The sequence below is a fragment of the Scyliorhinus canicula genome, chromosome 17 (genome assembly GCF_902713615.1).
Source record: "Scyliorhinus canicula chromosome 17, sScyCan1.1, whole genome shotgun sequence".
Classification (NCBI taxonomy): Eukaryota; Metazoa; Chordata; class Chondrichthyes; order Carcharhiniformes; family Scyliorhinidae; genus Scyliorhinus; species Scyliorhinus canicula.
In genome coordinates this window covers 120,433,297-120,458,570 of record NC_052162.1, presented here as the reverse complement: position 1 = coordinate 120,458,570, position 25,274 = coordinate 120,433,297, and the positions used below count along the sequence as shown (strand labels likewise).

General features: G+C 46.7%; 1 protein-coding gene and 1 pseudogene across 2 annotated transcripts; one reads left to right on the top strand and one right to left on the bottom strand.

Annotated features, from left to right (window-relative positions):
- Positions 1-1,683: 1,683 nt before the first annotated feature.
- On the bottom strand, positions 1,684-24,777 carry LOC119951567 (annotated as a pseudogene).
- LOC119951832 (gastrula zinc finger protein XlCGF7.1-like) lies at positions 12,584-16,011 on the top strand. 2 transcript variants are annotated; one of them, XM_038775198.1, is made up of 2 exons: positions 12,584-12,767; positions 14,233-15,998. In XM_038775198.1, exon 2 carries the CDS (start codon positions 14,570-14,572, stop codon positions 15,326-15,328), a length of 759 nt encoding a protein of 252 aa, XP_038631126.1. In that variant the 5' UTR covers positions 12,584-12,767; positions 14,233-14,569; the 3' UTR covers positions 15,329-15,998. The 2 variants fall into 2 exon arrangements, with proteins under 2 accessions (XP_038631126.1, XP_038631127.1); XM_038775199.1 differs by lacking the exon at positions 12,584-12,767 and adding an exon at positions 12,942-12,975 and having other exon boundaries at positions 14,233-16,011.
- Positions 24,778-25,274: the final 497 nt, after the last annotated feature.

Genomic DNA, 25,274 nt, shown 5'->3' with positions numbered 1-25,274 from the left:
CAATTTTTGTTGTAGAATCATATTCAACGACCAATCTTTTGTGGCGTTCAGTTATTTTCTTATATCGCGTACATGAAGTCGACTGATCTCCCCGAAGAATTTGAGCCTTTTTACCTATTATGAACCCTTCCTCGTCCTTCAGAGTTTTGGGCGAATTAAGAAAGAGAACAATAATATCTATCCTTTAACGAGGCTCGTTAAAGGAAAGATAACGATAATAACTATCCTTTAACGAGGCTCGTTAAAGGAAAGAGACCGGTAATAAAAATCCTTTATTGCATATTATACCTTGCTATGTGCATTAGAGAAGATTTCTATTTACAAAAAGTTAATGTGGGGAGTGGAGTGGAGTGCTACTAAGCAAATTACAAAAAGTCAAGTTACAAAAAGTCTTTTACAAAACAAATCATCCAACAAAAAAACGTAACAAGTCACAAAAAGTCTTTGACGAAAAAAGTCATCGGACAAAAAGACGTTGGACCAAAAGACGTGCGGACAAAAAGACGTTGGACCAAAAGACGTGGACGAAGTGTCGTTGGACGAAATGACGTCGGACGAAAAGACATAGCACCATTCTTTAATTACCTTTTCAATTTTTTCACAGAATACTTGGTTCCCCAAAAGCCCTACATCCAGTTTCCACCCCGGCCTCTGCACTACCCCCTTCTCCAGCACCATATCCACCCAATGTGGCGCGTGATCTGACACAGCAATTGCAGAGTATTCCGACCCCCTGACTCCAACCAACAAAGCCTTTCCCACCACAAAAAGTCAATCCGCGGGTATACCCTATGGACTGCTGAGAAAAACGACTACTCCCGTTACCCTGGGTGTAGGAACCTCCAAGGGTCCACCCCTCCCATTTCCACCATTAGCCCAGCTAGCGTCTTTGCCCCCCCTGATGGGACCAGCGAGCGCGGCCGTGATCTGTCCAACCTGGGCTCCTGCACCAAGTTCCAGTCTGCCCCCCCACAATCAGCTTGTGTGTGTCCAAGTCAGGAATGGCTCCAAGCTGCCCAGTAATAGTTAATAAAATTCGGAAGGGCCAAGCAAAAGTTTGCCATCTGAGGTCGGAAGAGGATTCCACAAAACGTGGGAGCCGTTCACTTGGTTGTTCCAAGGCCTGTTTGTAGCCAACAGCTGAGAAGACAAAGAACAGGAGAAGGCAGTCATGACACAGTAAGGAGGGGGGAGGGGGGGGGGGGGGGGGGCAGGGAGACATGGAACCCAACCATGTCCAACAAAAGAAGCTGAGAAACAGGGGCAGGAGGGGCAGGTGAGGAAAAAAAGGGAGAGTGGGTCGGGGCAACAACCGGGACAAAAATAAACAGTGGGGAACGAAAAACAGGAAACCACAACCACCACTGTGAATAATGCGAGAGAAAGAGCAACCGTGTACGTATGTACACACTGATCCTTCTTCTGTATACCACAAAAAATTCAATAGAGAGAGAGAGAGCCCCTGGTAAATATGTAATCATTCCTTAAATATTAGCTATTCTATGTCTCCCATCAGTTTCCCAGTCCACATTACACAACTTGCCCCTCATACCCTGATGGTGTTCTTCTGCGAGCAACGCCCAGATAAATTAAACAAAGAAATCCATGGAACCATCTCGGCCCACCTTCGTGGCAATGTGGCAGGAATTTGGATGATCCAAACAGAAATACAAACTGAATATCTTCTCACTTGCGAAACATCCTTTTATTCTGTGATCCTTATGAAATTTGAAACCAGGTATTCCAACAAGACAAAGAGAATCAGCCCACTGGAGGCAAAGCTGTGAGACCAGCCAGTCCAGCAGAAAGAATCCCTCGTACCCTCCTCATTGACCAACTGACAGAATGAACAAACTGCAGTGCTGGATGTAACTGAGCAGGAACAATAACAGCAGAATTCAACCCCTGTATTCACTGGTCAATTTATTGGTGTCTCAGCAGATGCAATGAATCATGCTTTCCATTCCCACATTGAGAGCAGGTGAATGGCCTCTACCCAGTGTGAACTCGCTGATGTCTCCTCAGGGCGGATGAATCACTGAATCCCTTCCCACACTGAGAGCAGGTGAATGGCTTCTCCCCAGTGTGAATGCGCTGGTGTTTCCGCAGGTTGGATGAATCTCTGAATCCCTTCCCACACTGAGAGCAGATGAACAGCTTCTCCCCAGTGTGAACTCGCTGGTGTGTCTGCAGATTGGATAAGCGAGTGAATCCTTTCTCACACACAGAGCAGGTGAATGGCCTCTCCCCAGTATGATCTCGCTGGTGCACCTTCAGACTAGATAAGCGAGTGAATCGCATCCCACACTGAGAGCAGGTGAACGGTTTCTCCCCAGTGTGAACTCGCTGATGTGTCTTCAGATTAGATAACCGAGTGAATCCTTTCTCACACACAGAGCAGGTGAATGGCCTCTCCACTGTGTGAACTCGCTGGTGTGTCTTCAGACTAGATAAGTGAATGAATCTCTTCCCACACTGAGAGCAGGTGAACGGCTTGTCCCCAGTGTGAACTTCCTGATGTGTCTTCAGATTAGATAACCGAGTGAATCCTTTCTCACACACAGAGCAGGTGAATGGCCTCTCCCCAGTGTGAACTCGCTGGTGTGACTGCAGGTGAGATAACCGAGCGAATCCTTTCTCACACACAGAGCAGGTGAACGGCTTGTCCCCAGTGTGAACACGCTGGTGTCTCTTCAGACTAGATAACCGAGTGAATCCTTTCTCACACACAGAGCAGGTGAATGGCCTCTCCCCAGTGTGAACTCGCTGGTGTATCTTCAGACTAGATAAGTGAGTGAATCGCATCCCACACCAGGAACAGATGAATGGCTTCTCCCCAGTGTGAACTCGCTGGTGTTTCCGCAGGTTGGATGAATATCTGAATCCCTTCCCACACTGAGAGCAGGTGAACGGCCTCTCCCCAGTGTGAACTCGCTCGTGTTTCTTCAGGCTGGATAAATGTCCAAATCTCTTCCCACACTGAGAGCAAGTGAATGGTTTCTCCCCAGTGTGAACTCGCTGATGGTACCGCAGGGTGGACAACTGACTGAATCCCTTCCCGCACTGAGAGCAGGTGAATGGCCTCTCCCCAGTGTGACCTCGCTGATGTGACTTCAGACTGGATAACTGTCTAAATCTCTTCCCACACTGTAAGCAGATGAACAGCTTCTCCCCAGTGTGAATTCGCTGGTGTGACATCAGGCTGGAGATTTGACTGAATCCCTTCCCACACTGAGAGCAGGTGAATGGCTTCTCCCCAGTGTGAACTCGCTGGTGTATCCGCAGGGCATATAACCGACTGAATCCCTTCTCACACTGGGAGCAGGTGAATGGCCTCTCCCCAGTGTGAATTCGCTGATGTATCCGCAGGTCGGATAACCGACTGAATCCCTTCCCACACTGAGTGCAGTTGAACGGCCTCTCCGCAGTGTGAACTCGCTGATGTGACTGCTGGGCGGATAACTGAGAGAATCCCTTCCCACACACACTGCAGGTGAATGGCCTTTCCCCAGTGTGAATGCGCCGATGAATCTCCAGCACAGACGGTGCTGTGAATCCCCTCCCACAGTCCTCACATTTCCATGGTTTCTCCATGTTTTGGGTCTCCTCGTGTCTGTCCAGTTCGGACAATCAGTTGAGGCTTCGTCCACACACACAAGTGTACGGTCTCCTCCCGCTGCGAATAGGCCAATGATTTTTCAGGCTGTGTAACTGGTTGAAGCTCTTTCCACAGTCAGTGCTCTGGAACACTCTCACTCGGGTGTTTTTCCAGTCACAATGATGTTTAAAATCTTTTGATGTTGACAGATGAGGCAAACATTTCTCCTTTACATTCGAAGGCGAATGATATTCAGGTTCCAAGGAATTGAGGGACTGTCAGATCCAGACGACATGTATTAGATTTCTGTCTGTAATTTGTCCTCTTCGAATCTCCTGTTAAATCAATTTACAAAAGACATCACTGTCAGTACTGGATAGAAATTCAGAACAAAGCATTCTAGTTTCTCTGGAACTTTCTTTTCTCTTGCATTCCGCAACATCTGTAAGTCTCCATCCCACACACTCTCCCTCCATTCTCACTCTGCTGTATCTAATATTCACCCTCCCAATTCTCCTGAAGGGGCTGATTCAGGCTGATTGACAGATCGATGCTCACTGCTTCCTGTCCTGGACATAGGGACCATAACAAATCAGAGCTGCAGTCGGCCATTCAAACCTGCTCAACCATTCAATGGGATCATTGGCTGATCTACCTCAGCACCATTTTCCAACACTATCCCCCATATCCCTCAATACCTTTACTCCCTTGAAACGTTATCAATCTCTGTCTTGAAAATACTTGATGACTGAAGTTCCACAGTCCTCTGGGGTAGAGAATTCCAAATGCTGACAGGGGGAGTGAGGGGAAGATGTGTTTGGTGGTGGAATCATGCTGGAGTTGGCAGAACTGGTGGAGGATGATTTCTTCAATGCGGAGGCTGGTGGGGTGAAAAGTCAGGACAGTGGGGATTCTATCCTGGTTCTGGGAGAGAGGAGTGAGGGGGAGGGCAGAGGGGTGGGGGATGGGTCGGACACGTTTGAGAGCCCCGTCGACCACAGTGGGTGAGAAGCCACGGTTAAGGAAAAATGAAGACATGTCAGCAGCACCGTTTTGGAAAGTGGCATAATCGGAAAAGATGCGACAGAGGTGAAGGAACTGAGATAATGGGATGGAGTCCTTACAGGATGTGGGGTGTGAAGTGCTGTAGTCGACGTAGCTGTGGGAGTCGGTAGGTTTGTAATGGATATTAGTGGACTGTCTATCTCAGAAATTGAAATAGAAAGGTCAATGAAGGAAAGGGAAGTGTTGGAGACAGACCATGTGGAGGTGATAGAGGGGTGCAAACCGGAAGCAAAATGAATATATTTTTCCAGGCTTTGAAGAACACCTCCAGTCCATCCGCAAACAGTTACCAGACCTTCCTGTCGCTTGCCATTTCAACTCAGCTTCCTGCTCTCAGTCCACATGTCCGTCCTTGGCCTGCTGCAATGTTCGGGTGAAGCCCAGTGCAAATTGGAGGAACAGCACCTCATCTTCCGATTAGGCATGTTACACCCTTCGTGACTTAACATTGAGTTCAACAACTTCCGACTCTCCACCACCTTTACCCCATTTTTATCTATCAATTTATTTTTGTTTTAATTTCTTCCATTGATCCTTTTTTCCCTCACCATTATTCTCCTCCCCTCCCCCCATTCCAACTATTTCAAGTTGCCCTTTACACACTGTTCACCTTTATTCTGCCATTCACACATTCCAACCTTTGTATGTATCACTATCAGCATCCTTCTTAGCCTTAATTACCACCATTTGCATTCCTTTTATCTTCTGTTCTTGACATTTTTGTCGATATCTCCACCTATTGCTGGCCCCTATCCAGACCCACCGCTCCAGTACACCCCTCCCCCACTACAGTACAAATCTGACCCCATTTCCAGTTCTCTCTAACTGTCACAAGAGTCTTCCAGACTCGAAACATTAGTTCCCTTTTCTCTCCACAGATGCTGCCAGACCTTCTGAGATTGTCCAGTATTTTCTGTTTTTGTTTAAGATTCCAGCATCCACAGTCATTTGTTTTCATAATAATATATCTAATCTGTACCATGTAAAAACAATAGACATATCTCTGTCTGACATTTATTTACTGTCCCTTGAAATTTTAGCCAACTCTAATAATAATAATCTTTATTGTCACAAGTAGGTTTACATTAACACTGCAAAGAAATTATTGTGAAAAGCCCCGGGTCGCCACATTCCAGCGCCTGTTATAGAATTTACAGTGCAGAAGGAGGCCATTCAGCCCATCGAGTCTGCACCCGCTCTTGGAAAGAGCACCCAAGGCCACACCTGCACCCATAACCCAGCCACCCCACCCAACACTAAGGGCAATTTTGGACACCAAGGGCAATTTAGCATTACCAATCCACCTAACCTGCACATCTTTGGACTGTGGGAGGAAACCGGAGCAACCGGAGGAAACCCATGGACACATAGGGAGAACGTGCAGATTCCGCACAGACAGTGACCAAAGCCAGGAATCGAACCTGGGACCCCAGAGCTGTGAAGCAATTGTGCCAACCACTATGCTACCGTGCTGTTTGGGTACAGAGGGAAAATTCAGAATGTCCAAATTACCAGACAGTACATCTTTCGGGACTTGTGGGAGGAAACCGGAGCACCTGGAGGAAACCCGCGTAGACACAGGGAGAACTCTGGGGAAACCAACCCTTTTGATTGTGAACATTAGAACACCCTTTTAGCCAGACAAATAAATGTGTCAAGCTGAGGGACCAAAGGATGTCAATGTCTTTCAAAGAGAGACCTGGGCCAAGCTTTGCAGAGTCTGCACCCTCCCTGGATTCACTTCCTTTCCCTTCAGTTGTTGCAAGTCACCAATTGAAGGTAGGAATGAGAAAATAAATTGAAAGGGGGAGAAAAGAAAGTGTTTTACTCACAGATGTTGGAGACAGGAAGAGGTTTCAGTCCGTGTCATGGTCAATGTTCATTAACACAACGTCTGCCTTCTGATTGGCTGGAGGACCAGAGTCCTTCCGGTCCTCCCACTTTGCCATTGGTCAACACCTCAGCAGGAAGGTCAGGGGGCGGACGTTCCTCCACACATGCGCACCTTCCCCTCACTCTTGGACATGCGCAGTACCTGATCACCCGCCCGTGCGGCGGATAGAGCGGTTTCCCCAGCGCGGGGGATTGTGGGAGCTGCGGCCGACACTCTCCAATCTCCAAGGACTTATATGAAAAGTGGAGGAGGGGCAGTGACCTCACCCTGACACAAAGCACATGTTGGTAGTCACGGGAATTGATTGTGACGTTCGCCCTTAGCACCTGGGGCGGGCAATAGGTGAGAGTGAAACTGAAGCCGAGAATCAGCATCTTCACGGGAGGAGACTTGGGGAAAAGCAGGAGTACAGAAGGATAAATTAGTGTTAAAATCAGTAGTGAGGAGAGCATGTATGAGGTTCAGAAATTTATAGTTTGAGAGGAAGAATTATTTTCTGTGACAACTAGAATTGTCAGTTCTGAATTTCTATTCTGTAATCACCGTGATGACTTAAAAAAAATTATATAGATTTAGAGTACCCAATTATTTTTTTCCAATTAAGGGGCAATTTAGCATGGCCAATCCACCTAACCTGAACATCATTTTGGGTTGTGGGGGCAAGACCCACGCCGACACGGGGAGAATGTGCAAACTCCACATTGTCAGCGACCCACAGCCGAGAGTGAACCCGGGTCCTCAGCATTGTGAGGCAGCAGTGCTAACCACTATGCCACCCTGATCATGTCAATCCTATCACACCCATTAACGTCTCTATCAGGTCAGTCTTCAACCTTCTCTTACCCAGGGGAAATATCCCCATCCTGTTCAATCTCTCCTGAAACTTAAACACTCTCAGTTCTGATATCATCCTTGTTAATCTTTCTTGGAAATCCTGGAGGCCCTATCTGTTTTAAAGGATATATAATTAATATTTAGATTCAGTTTAATTTGGTTGAAGGTGCCTCATTTACTCAGTTCCAAAATGACCCTCTAAAATGCCTCAATTCGAAAGAGACTTAACAATCAGGCAAGAGAGGACTCTGAAATGTCAATGTTTATTTTTTAAAAGCAGTATACTGATGAAGTACACGAGTGACGTTCACCACCTCAATTGGGTGACCTGCCCTCGTAGAAGTGTGAATCTTCTTCAGGTTCCTGAACCAACAGTGATTTCCCAAAATCCTGCCCAGGAGCACTCAGTGTCTCCACGACTAGAGTCCAACTTACAAAGCCCAAGGTCACTCACAAATCCGACTTTGACCAGCCTGGCATCATGGCATATTTTGCATGCGTGTGATCAGGGCGGGGGTGCACTGCATGGGTGTTGGGGAGGGTGTTGGGGGGGGGGGGGGGAGGATTAGGTGATTGCTTTGGCGACCTTAGAGATCTGGATGCCATTTTTAAATGCCGTCCCTATCTTGTGCTACACTGGGGAGTTCCGGTGAGCAGATTTCCCCACTGTACAAAACAGGGCTATGTGTGGCCTCGGCTGCGTGTTTCCCGTTCAGGCCCCTTATACAACGCGAGTCCCGTTGAATAGCCCTGTCTTTATCGGCACTTTGAGCGCCGGGATACACATGGCTAAACGCGCTCACTGGGGGACTTTGTTCCCTTTTGGGAGAATTGCAGCCACAGTATAAACCGAGAAATAATGAGGGCTTGTGAGAAGGACACAACTGTAATCATGGGTGATTTTAAAAAGCATATTGACTGCTAGCCTTGAGGGAGATTTCATAGAGTTAGAAGGATTGTTTCTTTGAGCAGTACGTTATGGAGCCAACCAGGGAACAGGCTATTTCAGGTTTAGTATTGTGTAACGAAGAAGGGTTGATAAATAGTCTTGTTGTTAAGAATCCTCTTGGAAGGAGGGATCACAACATGCTGGAATTTCAAATTCAGATTGAGCGAGAGAGCTATACTGGAGTTTTAGTGCTGGGAGAGGTAATTATACAGGCCTGAGGAAAGAGTTGGCCCAAGTAGACTGGGGACAGATAATTGAGGGTAGGACAGTTGAGGAACAATGGAGGATGTTCAGAGAGATATTTAATACCTCTCAATTAAAGTATATTCCTGAGAGGAAGAGGAATTGTAAAAGGAAGAAAAATGTTCCATGGCTAAACTTGGAAGTCAAGGAAGACATAAAGACAAAAACTAGGGCATACCATACTGCAAAAGCTAGTGGTAAGCTGGAGGATTGGGAGAACTTTATAGTTCAGCAAAAGGCTACTAAAAATAAAATCAAAAGAGCTAAGATGAACTACGAAAGGAGACTAGCAGAAAACATAAACACTGATACCAAAAGTTTCTGTAAGTATAAAAAGGGGAAGAGAATAGCGAAAGTAAATATTGACTCTTTAGAGGGTGATAAGGTGAAATAATAATGGGGAACACAGAGTCAGCAGAGGTACTGAACCAATATTTTGCCTCTGTGTTCACAGTAGAAGATTCAAAAACTACAGTTAATGCAGGGGAGCTTGGTGTAATAAACATCACTAGGGAGACGATATTGAATAAACTGGTGGAATTAATGGCAGATAAGTCTCTGGGACTTGATGGCTGCACCCTAGGGAATTAAAGAGGTTGTGGATGCATTGGTTATGATATTAGAGAACATAGAAAAAATTGTGGATGATACTAAAACAGGTGGGAAAGCAGGCAGTGAAGGGGAGATTACAGTGTTACAGACGGATATAGATAGGCTAGGAGATTGGGCCACAATTTGGGAGATGGAGTTTAATGTAGATAAATGTGAGGTTATCCATTTTGGCTGAAAAAATAGAAAGGCAAATTATTACTTAAATGGAAAGCAGATTCAAAATGCTTCTGGGCAGAGGGATCTAGGTGTCTTTGTTCATGAATCACAGAAAGTCAGTGTGCAGGTACAGCATGCAATAAAAAGGCAAATGGAATGTTAGCGTTTATTGCAAAAGGACTGGTGTATAAAAGTAGAGAAGTGTTGTTGTAATTGTACAGGGTGTTGGTGAGACCACATCTGGAATATGTTGTGCAGTTTTGGTTTCCTTATTTGAGGAAGGATATGGTGGCATTGGAGACAGTTTAGAGGAGGTTCACCAGATTGTTTCCAAGGAGTGAATAAACAGTTTGGTCTTATACTCGCTGGAGTTTAGAAGAATGAGGGGGGTTCTGAGTGAGGTATTTAAAATCCTAAAAGGGATCGATAGTAAATGTAGACCAAATGTTCCCCCTTGTGGGGCAATCTAGAACGAGGGGTCATGGATATAGGTTAAGAGGCAATAGATTTAGAACTGAGATGAGGAGGAACTAACTTTCGCAGAGGGTGGTGAATTTGTGGAACTCACTGCTCCATAGTGCGGTGGAATCTGAGTCATTAAATGGTTTCAAGGAGATAGATATATTTCTGATCAAAAATGGGTTAAAGGGATATGGGGATCAAGTAGAGAGGTGGATTTGAGACCAGGAAGAGATCAGCCATGATCTGGTTGAACGGCGGAGCAGGCTCGAAGGGCTGATTTTCCTACTTCTGCTCCTAATTCCTGTGTTCCTGTGTAAATTCGTTAACCTTAGAGTTAAAGCTTAAATATTGTTTTTGTTTGTTCTCACAAAGTTTGTTTATAAAATAACCGAGCCCTATTTCTTATATCATCACTACTGGAACAAATCGATCTTTCCGCACCATCTTTAAAATGTTCTGGTTCAGTCTCTTAGCTACAAGGTGTCCGTAACAATTGGATGTGAAACGTTAACTTTGTTTCTCTCCACAGATGATGTCCGACTTGCTGTGTTTTTTCAGTTCTTCCTGTATTTATCTTTGATCTACCTGTAGTGGGGGAAAAACACCATTTAATATCCAGGATTAAATAAATATCCTTCAACAGCTTTTGTGGATCATTTCAGTGGAAATCTGCTCTCCCAGATTCAAAGAGCATCAGCTCACTGGAAGCAAACTTTTAAAAAAAAATTTAGACTACCCAATTCTTTTTTCCAATTAAGTGGCAATTTAATGTGGCCAATCCACCTAGGCTGCACATCTTTTTGGGTTGTGGCGTGAGCCCACGCAGACACGGAGAATATGCAAACTCCACACGGACAGTGACCTGGGGCTGGTATCGAACCCGGATCCTCGCCGCTGAGGCAGCAGTGCTAACCACTGCATCACCGTGCTGCCTCCTACTGGAAGAAAACTGTGAGAGTCCAGCAGAAAGAAACCCTCTGACGCTCCCACTTCACCAACTTTCAGAATGAACATGGTTCAGTCCTGGATGTGATTAACAGCAGCAATAAAAGGAGAATACAGCTCCTGTAATCACTTGTGAACTCTCTGATGTGTCAGCAGATGGGATAACTGAGTGAATCTCTTCCCACACACGGAGCAGGTGAACGGTCTCTCCCCACTGTGAACCCGCTGATGTGTCAGCAGGTGGGACAACTGAGTGAATCCCTTTCCACACACTGAGCACGTGAATGGCCTCTCCCCAGTGTGAACTCGCTGGTGTCTCAGCAGGTTGGATGAATCACTGAATCCCTTCCTACAGTCAGAGCAGGTGAATGGCCTCTCCCCAGTGTGAACTCGCTGGTGTGTCTGCAGGGTGGATAAATCACTGAATCCTTTCCCACACACAGAGCAGGTAAATGGTCTCTCCCCGGTGTGAATCTGCTGGTGTCTCTGCAGCGTGGATGACCGTCCAAACCTTTTTGTGCAGTGAGAGCAGCTGAATGGTCTCTCTTCAGTGTGAATGCGCTGGTGGACCATCAGTTCCTGAGACCTTTTGAAACCACTCCCACAGTCAGGGCATTTAAAGGGTCTCTCATTGGTGTGAGTGACGTTATGTCTCAATAAGCTGGATAACTGAGCAAATCCCTTAGCACACACAGTGCAGGTGAATGGCTGCTCCCCAGAGTGAACCCGCTGGTGTGCCTGCAGGTTGGATGAATCACTGAATTTCTGCAAACACTCAGTGCAGGTGAACAGCCTCTCTTCAGTGTGACTGTGTCCATGGGTTTCCAGCTCTGATGGGGATCCGAATCCCTGTCCACAGTCCCCACATTTCCATGGTTTCTCCATGGTGAGGGTATCCTCATGTCTGTCCAGATTGGACAATCAGTTGAAGCCTCGTTCACACAACGAACACAGGTACGGTCTCGTCCCGCTGTGAATAGTGCAATGTTTTTTCAGCCTGTGCAACTGGTTGAAGCTTATTCTCATTCAGGTGTGTGTGTGTCTCAGTGCTTTTCCAGTCACACTCATGTTTAAAGCCTTCTGAAGCAGACAAAAAGTCCCTTCTAGATTCAAAGGCCGATGAATCGAGTGACACTGTCAGATTTTGATGTGACGTTTGGTTTGAGATTTCTGCCAGTAATTCCTCACCCCCAAATAACCTTTAAAAGAAGTTTACAAAAATCATCACCATCAGTACAGGATAGAAATTCAGGACAGACAATTCTCATTTCCATGGAACATACTCTCGTTTAGCAAAAGCTGTAACTTTCACTGCATTCTCACTCTGCTGTATCTAATATTCACCTTCCCAATTCTCCTGAAGGTGCTGATTCAGGCTGATTGAGAGATCCATGCTCACTGCTTCCTGTCCTGGACACAGAGACCTGAAAATCTTCATGCAGCTGCCAGACAGATATATGTCTACATTACTGGACTGAAAACATGTGTAATCTATAGATTGGATTCCATTCTATTCACTTCAGTTACTGAAAGTCGCAATGCCCTACCCGAGAGGGAAACATTAATTTGCTCCCAGATATTGAAGAGGAGTTTTACTCTGAAGTCCAACTTCCGCAACGTCACAATGGAGTCCTGCCTGAATTACCGCGGTGACGTCACCGGCTTTCAGTGCTCAGGCACGGAGCGCGTACCCAGCAACCCCGACCCCACCCCTTGTTCCCCCTCCCCCCCACCTCCAAGAGACAAGACAGGCAAACAGATGACGGCTCCGGCCAGAGCGTGAAGTCGCTCAGTGGCCTCCCCCTCTCCCCCGACTGCGCATGTCCAAAAAAGAGGGGCACCGCGCATGTGCGGAAGTACCACTCTTGCCTTCCTGCTGCAATATTGATCAATGGGAATTCTTGGATGACCGGAAGGACTTTGGCCCTCTAGTCAATCAGAGCGTGGGCTTTGTGTTAATGAAGAGCGAGCTTCACACAGACTGAAACCTCCTCATGTCGCTAAAATCTGTGAGTAAAACACTTTCTTTTCTCCCCTTTCCATTTATTTTCTCATTCTGACCTTCAATTGGTCACTTGCAGCAACTGAAGGGAAAGGAAGTGAATCCAGGGAGGGTGCAGACTCTGGAAAGTTTGGCCCAGCTCTCTCTCTTAAAGACATTGTGTGGAGATGCCGGTTGGACTGGGCTGGGCACATGAAGAAGTCTCACAACACCAGGTTTGTTTCGAATCACTAGCTTCCGGAACGCAGCTCCTTCCTCAGGTGGTATTAAAGACATTGACATCCTTTGCTCCCTCAGCTTCACATATTTATTTGTCTGACGAAAATGATGGTCTCTTTCCTAATGTTCTCAATTAAAGGTCTGGTTTCCCCAGGAGATAAGACCATAACAAAATAAGAACTAGTACCAGGAGTAGGCCATCTGGCCCTTCGAGCCTGCTCCGCCATTCAATGAGATCATGGCTGAACTTTTGTGGACTCAGCTCCACATTCCTGCCAGAACACCATAACCCTTAATCCATTTATTCTTCAAAAAACTATCTATCTTTATCTTGAAAACATTTAATGAAGGAGCCTCAACTGCTTCACTGGGCAATGAATTCCATAGATTCACAATCCTTTGGGTGACAAAGCTCCTTCTAAACTCAGTCCTAAATCTACTTCCCCTTATTTTGAGGCTATGCCCCCTAGTTCTGCTTTCATCGCCAGTGGTAACAACCTGCCTGCATCTATCCTATCTATTCCTGTCATAATTTTATATGAGATGACTGACATTTAAGGGGACAGTAAATTAATATTGGACATAGATATGTCTAGTGTTGTTATATGGTACAGATTAGATATATTAGCTGTAGTTCTGAAATAAATTATGTTTATTATTATTTCTAGTTTTTTTTATAGTACTGGATCTAGTTTATATATTTGCAGTTATAGGGTCATTGCAGTCCGGAAGTAGTCCATTCGGCAACTCGAGTCATTGCCGACTCTCTGTCGAGCAATTCTGTCCGTCCCGAGTGCGTCCCGTTCTGTAACCCTGCAGTGCCCTTCCAATTTCAGTTAGAAATCATTGATCATCTCTGCTTGACTCTTCTCATAAGCAGCAAGTTCAAGATCATGATCAATTACAATTCCCTGAATCTCAACCAACTGAAACAATCCAATCCATTAAACATATCTTTAGTGCAATGATATAGATTAGGCTAGCAGTCTGAATTAAGATTTTCAGGTCTCTGTATCCAGGACAGGAAGCAGTGAGCAGGGATCTGTCAATCAGCCTGAATCAGCACCTTCAGGAGAATTGGGAGGGTGAATATTAGATACAGCAGAGTGAGAATGGAGGGAGAGTGTGTGGGACGGAGATTTACAGCTTTTGCTAAATGAGAGAGAAAAGAATGTCCTATAGAAACTAGAATCAACTGTTCTGAATTTCTATCCTGTACTGACAGTGTTCAATTTTGTAAACTCCTTTCACAGGGTCTCAAAAGGTGAGGATTTTGCAGACAGAAATCTCAAACCAAACTTCACATCAAAATCTGACAAAGGCTCTCAATTCATCGGGACCTGAATATTATCAGCCTTTAAATCTAGAAGGAGAAATGTTTGTTGTGTCTGCTACAGAAGGTTTTAAACAGAAATGTGACTGGATAAGCACCAACACACACACCCGAGTGAGAGTGTTCCAGTGCACTGACTATACGGCCTGAAAAAACATTCCACCATTCTCAGCGAGGAGAGATAGTACACGTGTTCTGTGTGTGAACAAGGCTTCAACTGATTGTCCAACCCGAAGAGACACAAGGGCACCAGCACCATGGAGAAACAGTGGAAATGTGGGGACTGTGGGAAAGGATTCAGGTACACATCTGAGCTGGAAATTCATCGCCGTAGTCACACCGGAAAAAAGCCATTCACCTGCACTGAGTGTGGGAAGGGATTCAGTATTTCATCCAACCTCCGGACACACCAGCGAGTTCACACTGGGGAGAGACCATTCACCTGCACGGAATGTGGGAAGGGATTCTCTCAGTTATTCAACCTCCGGGCACACCAGCGAGTTCACACTGGGGAGAGACCATTCACGTGCTCAGTGTGTGGGAAGAGATTTGGTCATTCCTCCCAACTGCTGTTGCACCAGCGAATTCACACTGGGGATACGCCATTCACCTGCTCTGTGTGTGAGAAGGGATTCACTCAGTCATCCAGCCTGCAGACACACCAGCGGGTTCACACCAGGGAGAGGCCATTCACCTGCTCTCAGTGTGGGAAGGGATTCACTCAGTCATGCAACCTTCTGAGACACAATGTTACTCACACCAATGAGAGACCCTTTAATTGCTCTGACTGTGGGAGCGGCTTCAAAAGTGCTGCTAATCTGATGACCCACCAGCGCATTCATACTGAGGAGAGACCGTTCAGCTGCTCTCACTGCACAAAGAGGTTCACAAAGTCGTCTAACCTGCAGGCACACCAGCGAGTTCATACTGGGGAGAGACCATTCATCTGCTCTGTTTGTGGGAAGGGATTCACTCGGTCAAAACCTCTGCTGACCCACCAGCGAGTTCACAAGTGACGATGGGGGTTAGATTCTGCTGTTATTGCTGCTGCTAATCACATCCAGGACAGAACCATGTTCATTCTGACAGTTGGAGTTTGTTTCAGTTGATGTTATAATCCCAGTAACCGGGCTGGAGTTCGATCATCTGGATATAGTTTAATTCAATCAGTTTGCATCAAACGCACGTTGTTTAAGTCCTTGATTTCTCTAAGTTTAAGACGAGACTGATTGATGTCCTGTTACCGACTGTTATGGTAGTGTCCCTTTAAGAAATGTTTTTGTCTGATCACATGGCTTCAGTGATGTCATTGTGTGGGTGGAGCTGAGCGGTGGCTCTGTGAGCTGTTTTTACTTTCGCTTTCAGTTTTGGCTGCTGTTGACTCAGAGAGCAAAGAAGTGTTTTGGCCTGTCCCCCTCTATTTTCATTTTAAATATCTGTTCCAGTAAAAAAAACAAATACCTTCCTGCTTTGGGAACTTAAAATCTATAATTTCCTTTCCTGAAGGGTTTAAACCTGCTGGTGAGACGGGTCAGAATCTCAGGAGAAGCCAGTCTTATTCAAAGTGAGAATGGTGAGTGCTGGACCACGCCCTTGAAAAGGGGTTTTTGGTTTATGGGATTTTGTTTTTGAATTGGAACAATTAAGGAGGAATTCATTAAGTGTTGTACATAGAATACTGTAGCTGTGTGGTGTCTATATGCTTGTAATTGACAATTCTTGCTGTGTGTGTATATATATACCAACTAAGTTCTTAGAATAAAGCTTGTTTTGATTAGAATTGTCCCAATTAAGGGGCAATTTAGCATGGCCAATCCACCTACCCTGCACATATATTTGGTTTGTGGGGGGTGAAACGCATGGGGAGAATGTGGAAACTCCACGGGGGGAATTCACCGCAAGGCCCGATGCCGTAGTGAAACCCGGAGAGGTTCACGACGGCGTCGGAGGCCACTCCTTGCCCTAACCCTAACAGGCCGCTCGGCCCATCCGGGTTGGAGAATCGCGGGTCACCGTGAAAAACGGCGGCCCGCAATTCTCCGAGCGGCGTGCAAAACGCGACACGCCATTTTGGGGGGGGGGGGGGGGTGCCAGAGCGGCTCTCCCGCGATTCTCCCACCCGGCGTGGGAGCGGAGAATCGCGCCTCACGTGTGCAGTGACCTGGGGCCGGGATCGAACCCGGATCCTTGGCGCCGTGAGGTAGCAGTGCTCGCCACCGTGCCACCCAACACTCGGGGTTTCAGTGGGAGACTATTCAATGTTAACTCGAACTGGGTGAAAGTCAACATTCCCTTCCCAGAGAGCCCTCCTTAAGTCAGGTTCTATTTCACCGAGTGAGTGTCCCTGTGCAGTTCTCAGCTTCACTCTGGGAACATACAGCTGGGTGAAGCTGTTTCAGGTCCTCCTTCTCTCACTCAGCATGGGAAGTTTCAAATGTTTTTAATATTGGGGTGAGGATGAGGGGGGCTGGTGTCCGTATTCACTGTCACCCCAATTCCTGTTTCAAAGACATGAAATGGGAAAAAGGGGTCTGTGACTGGTCGTGGTAGTGACCTTTTCCCTGAGCCTAGTGGCTGAGGATACTTCTTCACCGATTCACCCTCCCCTCTCCTTTCTGCCTGGGTCTTAGCCTGTCCTGTATCCCTGGCCTGGGTGGCCCCACACACACAAACCAGCATTTCCTCATTGCATAGAAGAGGCAGAGCAGAGGGGGAAGTGCTTTCAACTCGACTGTCCCAGCAAGAGCTAGAGGTCACCTCCTCTGGTTTCAGTGACAGCAGCTACGAGGGTCACTGCCTCTGGTTTGGAGACAGCAGCTACGAGGGTCAGTGCCTCTGGTTTTGGAGGCAGCAGCTACAAGGATCACCTCCTCTGGTTTTGGAGACAGCAGCCACGAGGATCACTGCCTCTGGTTTTGGAGACAGCAGCTACGAGGGTCACGGCCTCTGGTGTTGGAAACAGCAGCTACGAGGGTCACGGCCTCTGGTGTTGGAAACAGCAGCTACGAGGGTCACTGCCTCTGGTTTTGGAGACAGCAGCTACGAGGGTCACTGCCTCTGGTTTTGGAGACAGCAGCCACGAGGGTCACTGCCTCTGGTTTTGGAGACAGCAGCTACGAGGGTCACTGCCTCTGGTTTTGGAGACAGCAGCTACGAGGGTCACTGCCTCTGGTTTCAGAGACAGCAGCTACGAGGGTCACGGCCTCTGGTTTCGGAGACAGCAGCTACGAGGGTCACTGCCTCTGGTTTTGGAGACAGCAGCTACGAGGGTCACTGCCTCTGGTTTTGGAGACAGCAGCTACGAGGGTCACTGCCTCTGGTTTCAGAGACAGCAGCTACGAGGGTCACGGCCTCTGGTTTCGGAGACAGCAGCTACGAGGGGCAGTGCCTCTGGTTTTGGAGACAGCAGCTACGAGGGTCACGGCCTCTGGTTTTGGAGACAGCAGCTACGAGGGTCACCTCCTTTGGTTTTGGAGACAGCAGCCACGAGGGTCACGGCCTCTGGTTTCGGAGACAGCAGCCTTGAGTGCTGTTGCTGCTGATTTGTACCCAAAGCTGTCAGATTTTATCTAAACCCAGGATTTGGTCTGCTTCAGGGAGGGTGACAGTTTGTTGGTGAACTCATTCCTTTAACAGCCTTGCATCTTCTAATTCCTCACCCAGTCGGTATTATGTCTGTAATTCAATATTTTGTTCCAGAGTTTGGTATAGTTTTTTTTCTGATATAACTCTTCATTGTGACAATAAAGATTATTATTATTATTGACATGTGCCTCCTGTTTCAATCGTTTTTTTTCAAGTTTAGAGCATTCAATTCTGTTTTTCCCAATAAAGGGCCAATTTAGCGTGGCCAATCCACCTAACCTGCACATCATTTTGGGTTTTGGGGGTGAGACCCACGCAGACACGGGGAGAATGTGCAAACTCCACACGGACAGTGACCCAGAGCCAGGATCAAACCTGGGACCTTGGCGCCGTGATGCAGCAGTGCTAATCACTGCGCCACCATGCCGCCCCTCCTGTTTCAGTCATAACTGATTGTGTCGGACAGCAATGCTCGCCAGCTAACCATCACTTTACTTTTTAAACTTATTCACCCATTCCATTAATTCCTTGTACTTTTCTTACGGTTGTAAGACACACACATGTATTGTGGACTGATTCTGGACCTTCTTCAACTTAATGTTACCTTTTCTGAACCTCTTTACAAAGCCAATTTAAGATATACTGATAATCCCTATCAATCTTCTACAAATCCCAGGATATCTCTCACTCCCAGCACACACGTTTTCTCTCTCAGACCATCAATCAGTCATTTCAGGTTTATAGCAATATCATTGTAGACTCCTGAATTCACAAAGGAGCATCTCCATCCACATTCAACAAGAATGCTGCTTCTCAAGCCTGTGGTCTGGATCAGATCAATCCCATTCCTGACACCACTTCGAAGAATTGTGTATGGGAATCACAGATTACCCAAAATAGGGTCAAGCTGATAAGTAATTTTAAAGTAGTATTGAGAAGCAACTGTTGAATTATAATTGATAAGCTATTGGGGTGGCACGGTGGCACAATGATTAGCATGGCTGCCTCACAGCACCAGGGACTCGGGTTCAATTCCAGCCTTTCGTGATTGTCTGTGTGCAATTTGCACATTCTCCCTGCAAAAGGGGGCTTAGAGGATTAACCGTTAGATTAAAGTAAGACACATTAGTATGTAACTCAACATTCGCTTCTATATTTAAATTGTAAAACACAAGGCCGAGTAGCAGACAACACACTTCTGGATATGGGCACTGAGAATAGGGAATTGCGCGCAAAGTATGATGGTATTTAAACCAACCAGACTTAACCACATTCCTGGGAAGAACAGACACACACAAAGTGCAGGCTCCTCGGCTCAGCAGAAATATTCCTCATGCCCAGCTCCAAACAGCCTGGACTAATTAGACACCGATACCATTCAGAGGTAGAAGAAAGATAGAGGACAGATTGTACAAAGCATCAAGGACAGTGGATAAGAAGGACCTGGGAAACATTAGGAGACCATGAGTAAGGCCCGACACATGCATGAGCTGGTCAAGCAGCCCCAGATTGCCCAAAAGCAATTATATTGGTCAATGAATGTAATCTATAGAAACAATGATTGGATCAAGTCCAGCTGAGGCAGGGCTACTGATGTTTGGAAATTGTATAATTATTGAACCTGAAGCAATGTAAGGTCACGTCAATCTGCCCCAGATTGCTCTCCCATCGTACGTTAGCAAATAAAGAATGTCTTTACCAGAGTTGCTGTCTCCGTGAGTGTGTGTTAGCTGAGCTGTATTTAAGAGGGGGACTCCCTCACGTGAAAGACAGCTGAATACTTAGCCTCTGAAAACGCTCCTACACCCCATGTCTGCGTGGGTTTCCTCCGGGTGCACAGGTTTACTTCCACAGTCCAAAGATATGCAAGTTAGGTGGTTGGCTATACTGAATTACCCCTTAGTGTCCAGGGATGTACAGGTTGGGCTATGGGGATGAGGTGGGGAGTGGGCCTCGGTAGGATGCTCTTCCAGAGGATCAGTGCAGACTCGATACATCAAATGGCCTCTTTCTGCACAGTATGGTTCTACTCTGGCTCTAAACATTGGAAAAACATTGAACCCATTACAGGTGAGAATAGTTTACTAGTCCTGGACGATGACTGGACTGAGGATGCAGAATAAGTGCTGGTCTCAGTCTCATCTGGATGTTCTAACTGGTGTAAGCCAGAGCGTGGGTGTTATGCTGAAGCTAGGGTGCACCACTTTGAAATTATTTTGCTCTCGATATTATCTAGTTAGAAACAATAAACACAGAAAAATCAAATGTCTTGCTTTTGTTTTACGCCACCAGATTTAACTTTATTTTAAAACAAAACCACTTTAAGGGGAGGCTTGGTGGTGTCATATTTAACACTGCTTCCTCACATCGCCGAGGACCTGGGTTCAATCTCAGCTCTGGGTCACTGTCCATGTGGCGTTTGAACATTCTCCCCGTGTTTGCGTGGGTCTCACCCCACAACCCAAAGATGTCCAGGACAGGTGAATTAGCCACGCTAAATTGCCCCTTAATTGGAAAAGATAAAGATTTGGGCACTTTAAATTAAAAAAATAAATAAAACAAATTTTATTGGATATGAAATAATTAAAACAACAATCACTATTAACAAGCTGCTGAATTACTAAATATGTTAGAAACTCAGGTTTACTTATAGCTCTCCCTGAGAATTCTCTTACAAGACGCATCAATCTTAAAGTGATTTACTTCTGTCAAAGATCTCCAGCGAAGACAGCCCAGGTACTATTTTATGATCTTATCTTTCTAGCTGTTAACTTTAGTGAACATGATCCAGCTTTTGAAGCATAATAGACTCCAAACTTGTTTGAATTCAGTTTGTCCCATTCTCTCAGTTTTGACTTTAATTTTCAAAACCAAAAGCTATACTCTAAAACAGATGAACCACAAACAAGGGGCGCGATTCTCCGCAAATGCGGCGAATTGTAAAGGCTGCCGTGAAACTGGCCGTGTTTCACGGCAGCCTCCTCCCGGGACCCGATTCTCCACCCCGGGCGGGGCTAGCAGCGGGGCCCCGTGAAGCACGGCATCGCGGACTTAGCGACCGTCGCTAAGTCCGCGCGCCAAGCGTCACGCCGGCTGACGCGCACGATGACGTCAGCTGCGCATGCGCGGGTTGGACGGCTCCAGCCCACGCATGCGCAGGGCTGTCATCTCCCTCGGCCGCCCAGTGGACTGATCCTGCGGGGCGGCGGAGGGAGAAAGAGTGCGTCCGTTACGGACGCACTGCCAGCGATCGGTTGGCCCATGCCCGCCTTGGCACAGCCGTGGTACTGCCGTGCCAATCGGGGCCCTGGATGCCCAGAACGGGCATGTTGCGCCTGTTTTTACGACGGCAGCAAGCAGGTGTGTTTGCTGCCGTAAAAACGGTCGTTAAGGCCCGGCTGCTCGGCCCATCGGCCTGGGGAGAATCGCTGTTCACCGTAAAAAACGGCCAGCGATTCGTGTCGTGGGGCGGCCGTGCGGCGGGGGGGGGGATAGCGGGAGGGCATGAAAAATGTCGGGGATGCCCTCCCGCTATTCTCCGACCCGTCGTGGGCAGCGGAGAATTGCGCCCCAGGTGTCAGCTGCAACAGAGAATTTATGTTTGGGTCATGAGATCCATTGTATCAGGGTTAAAGTGTCTTGTAATAATAATAATCATCTTTATTAGTGTCACAAATAGGCATACATTATCACTGCAATGAAGTTACTGTGAAAATCCCTTAGTCGCCACACTATGGCGCCTGTTCGTGTACACAGGAGAATTCAGAATGTCCAATTCACCGAACAAGCACGTCTTTCAGGACTTGTGGGAGGAAACCGGAGCACCTGGAAGAAACCCATGCAGACACGGGGAGAACGTGCAGACTCTGCACAGACAGTGACATAAGCTGGGAATCGAACCCGAGTCCCTGGAGCTGTGAAGTAATAGTGATAACCACTGTGCTACCGTGCCACCCTGTTTCAGGGCCTGTGCTAGAAACATATCTGTTTGCAGAGATAACAGGCCTATCCTCTGTTTTCCAACCAGCCAGCTACTATGGAAGTTTTCTTCGCAAGAAAGGCAAAGAGCATTTTCTATAATATTCCATAAACTTCTGAAGATTTTATAAGTTGATTAGACTGGGATTTCTCAGTCCATTACTAGGGTTGGACTTGTCTCCATTCCCGTGCTAAGGGGATTTCTGTACCAAATTGTGAGGGAACATTTCAGGGCTCTCGATTCTCCCCAATTCCCATTCCCCTTCTTTCTGGTGGATAATGGAGGTGTCACTGTATGTAATGTACAAATCAGTAAGAACAAATCAGGCACTGAATTGCAGATTTTGTACCAAAGATCATTTTGGATTGAAGCAAAGTTCATAATTTTATTGTGAACTAATTTCTGATGAACGTTCCTGAATTATGGGGAAAGATCACAGACAGCGGTTCTAAAAGGGACACTGCAGCCCCGAGAACACAATCAGCTACAGATCCAGAATATTAACTTCAGCCCAGTTACAGGGTGGATTAACATCAGCAGAAACAAACCCCTACTGTCAGAATGAACGTGATTCGGGCCTGGTTGTCATTAACAGCAGCAGTAACAGCAGAATCCAATGCCTGTGTCACTTGTGACATCGCTGGTGTTTCAGCAGTTGGGATGAATCAATGAATCCCTTCCCACACTCAGAACAGGTGAACGGCCTCTCCCCAGTGTGAACCCGTTCATGTCTCAGCAGTTGGCATGAATCAGTGAATCCCTTCCCACACATGGAGCAGGTGAATGGCCTGTCCCCAGTGTGAGTTCGCTGGTGTACAATGAGACTGCCTGAGTGCCTGAAGCTCTTTCCACAGTCAGTGCAGCTGAATGGTTTCTCCTCAGTGTGAACTCGCTGGTGTTTCAGCAGGGTGGATGAAAGCCTAAAGCTCATTCCACAGGAGGTGCAGCTGAATGGTTTCTCCCCAGTGTGAACTCGCCGGTGTGCCACTAGGTTGGATGAATTAATGAATCCCTTCCCACATACAGAGCAGGTGAATGGCCTCTCCCCGGTGTGAACTCGCCGGTGTAATGCTAGGTTGTATGACTAAATGAATCCTTTCCCACAGACAGAACAGGTGAACGGCCTCTCTCCAGAATGAACTCGCTGGTGTAATCCCAGATTGGATGACTGAGTGAAATCCTTTCCACACACGGGGCAGGTGAAGGGCCTCTCCCCAGTGTGGATGCGTCGATGAGTTTCCAGTTTTGATGGACAAGTAAATGCCTTTCCACAGTCCCCACATATCCACGGTTTCTCCGTGGTGTCGGTGTCATGATGTCCGTCCAGTTTGGATAAACAGTTGAAGCCTCTTCCACACAGAGAACACGTGTACGGTCTCTCCCCGCTGTGAATAGTCTGATATTTTTTAAGACTGTGTAAATGGTTAAAGCACTTTCCAGTCAGTTCACTGGAACGCTCACTCGGGTATTTGTGTGTCTCGGTGCTTTTCCAGTCACACTGATATTTGAAATATTTACCCAGACAGAACAGACAAACATTTCTCCTCCACATTCACAGTCTGAGGTTATCCAGCCCCTGTTGAATCCAGTGACTATGATGATCTTGATATGATGCTTGGTTTCCACTTTCCTGTCCACAAATCCTGGAAAAGGGATTTACAAAGGTCACATTGTCTGTACAGGATAGAAATTCAGAACAAACAATTCTAGTTTCTGTGGAACATTTTTTTCTGCCTTGTTCCCCAAAGCTGTAAATCCCCATCCAATACTCTCCCTCCTCCCTCGACTGAAATCCAAATAAAGTGTCAGATAATTCTTTCTGTATCCTTTTAACAAATTCGTACAACTAGACATAACAATATGTTTTGTAATTCACTTCATTCTGTCTTGTGACAAAACATTAATCTGAATCACCCTGACAGACCAGACAGAATAACAGGGTTGTGTTTCGAACTGACTGTGTGGAGATACAATGAGCAATTGTGAAGATGATTTCTCCAAACCTCCCGGGATTACCTTCCTTCTTTCACTCCCTCTCCAACTAAGTTAAATCCTGTACTAGTCTCAGGGCCCATTCTGGTTTCTGGTTCTCTTCCTGTTGACTAATTAACTCAAATTAAATATTGAGAAGACTGAAGCCACTGTTTACCGTCCCTATTTAATCTCCATTCCCAGATACCAATTCCACCCGTCTCCCTGGTAACAATCCCATTGCAACCTCAGTGTCATCCCAAGATGAGTTTCTGACCTAGTATCTGTGCAATCACTAAGACTGTTGTCAATTGCATTACAGCATCTGGCCTAGCTCCTGTCTCAGTGTATCTGGTGCTGAAACCCAAATTCATGCCTTCGTAAGCTCCCGATTCGACTGTTCCCATACATTCCTGACTGCTCCCCCACATTCCACCCTGTAACCGTGAAAATCCGAAGGCCTGCTGTCTTAATTCACAGCATGTTCCTTTCCCCAATAACCCCGATGCTCCATGACTTGCATTGACTCCCAGTCAATTCTCACCCATTTTCAAATCCCTCCATGGCCTCATCTCCCCCTATCTGTCATCTCCTGCAGCCACACAACCCTCTGAGACATTTGCACTCCCCCAATCCCGACTTCTTGTACATTTTGTGTTATAATTGCTCCCCTACTTGTGGCCGTGTTATCCGTTCCTTCTGACACAAGCACTGAATTCCCTCCCTAAACCTCTCATCTCACTTTCCTCCTTTAAGACTCTTTAAAACTCACCACTTTGTCCAGGTTTTTGGTCATGTGTCCTAATATCTCCTATCTGTCTGGGTGTCTCACTTTGTTTTATAATGTTCCTGTGAAGTTCACTGAGATGATTTATGATGTTAAAGGTGTTATATAAATACAAGTTGTTGTTGACTGTAACCCTGACCTTCTATTTTGCAACAACCCATTGGTTTCACAACACCATCACTGCTTTTTTTGCCCCTGCGGGTTTGCAGCTTCTACAAAGACAGAGGGCGGTAACTCAGGCCTGTCACCGGGTGCAGGCCGCAGCTCTGCCCCCACCCCCGGGCTCGATGCAAACGCGGCCCAGAAACTTCTTACTGGGCTTTGGAGCCTCCACCGGTTTTTCAAATGAAACCTCCCGCCCGCGTCCAGCATCAGCAATGCGCATGCTCCAGGTCACAATGCCCGGGAAATGATTGACGGCAGCTCTGGACCAATAGGATGTAATGGGCGGTTCTGGATGACCAAGCGTGGACGGTTGGTCCTCCAACCAATCGGAGTGATTGAGGGGCGGGGCTGAGCCTGGACTGCCCTCATTTTAAACTGGAACATGCGCAGTGTTGGTCACAGCTCAGGATTTTGGGGGGGGGGGGGGTCGTGTTGAAAGTTTTGGTCTGCGAGATACCGTCGGGTGAGTCCTGAG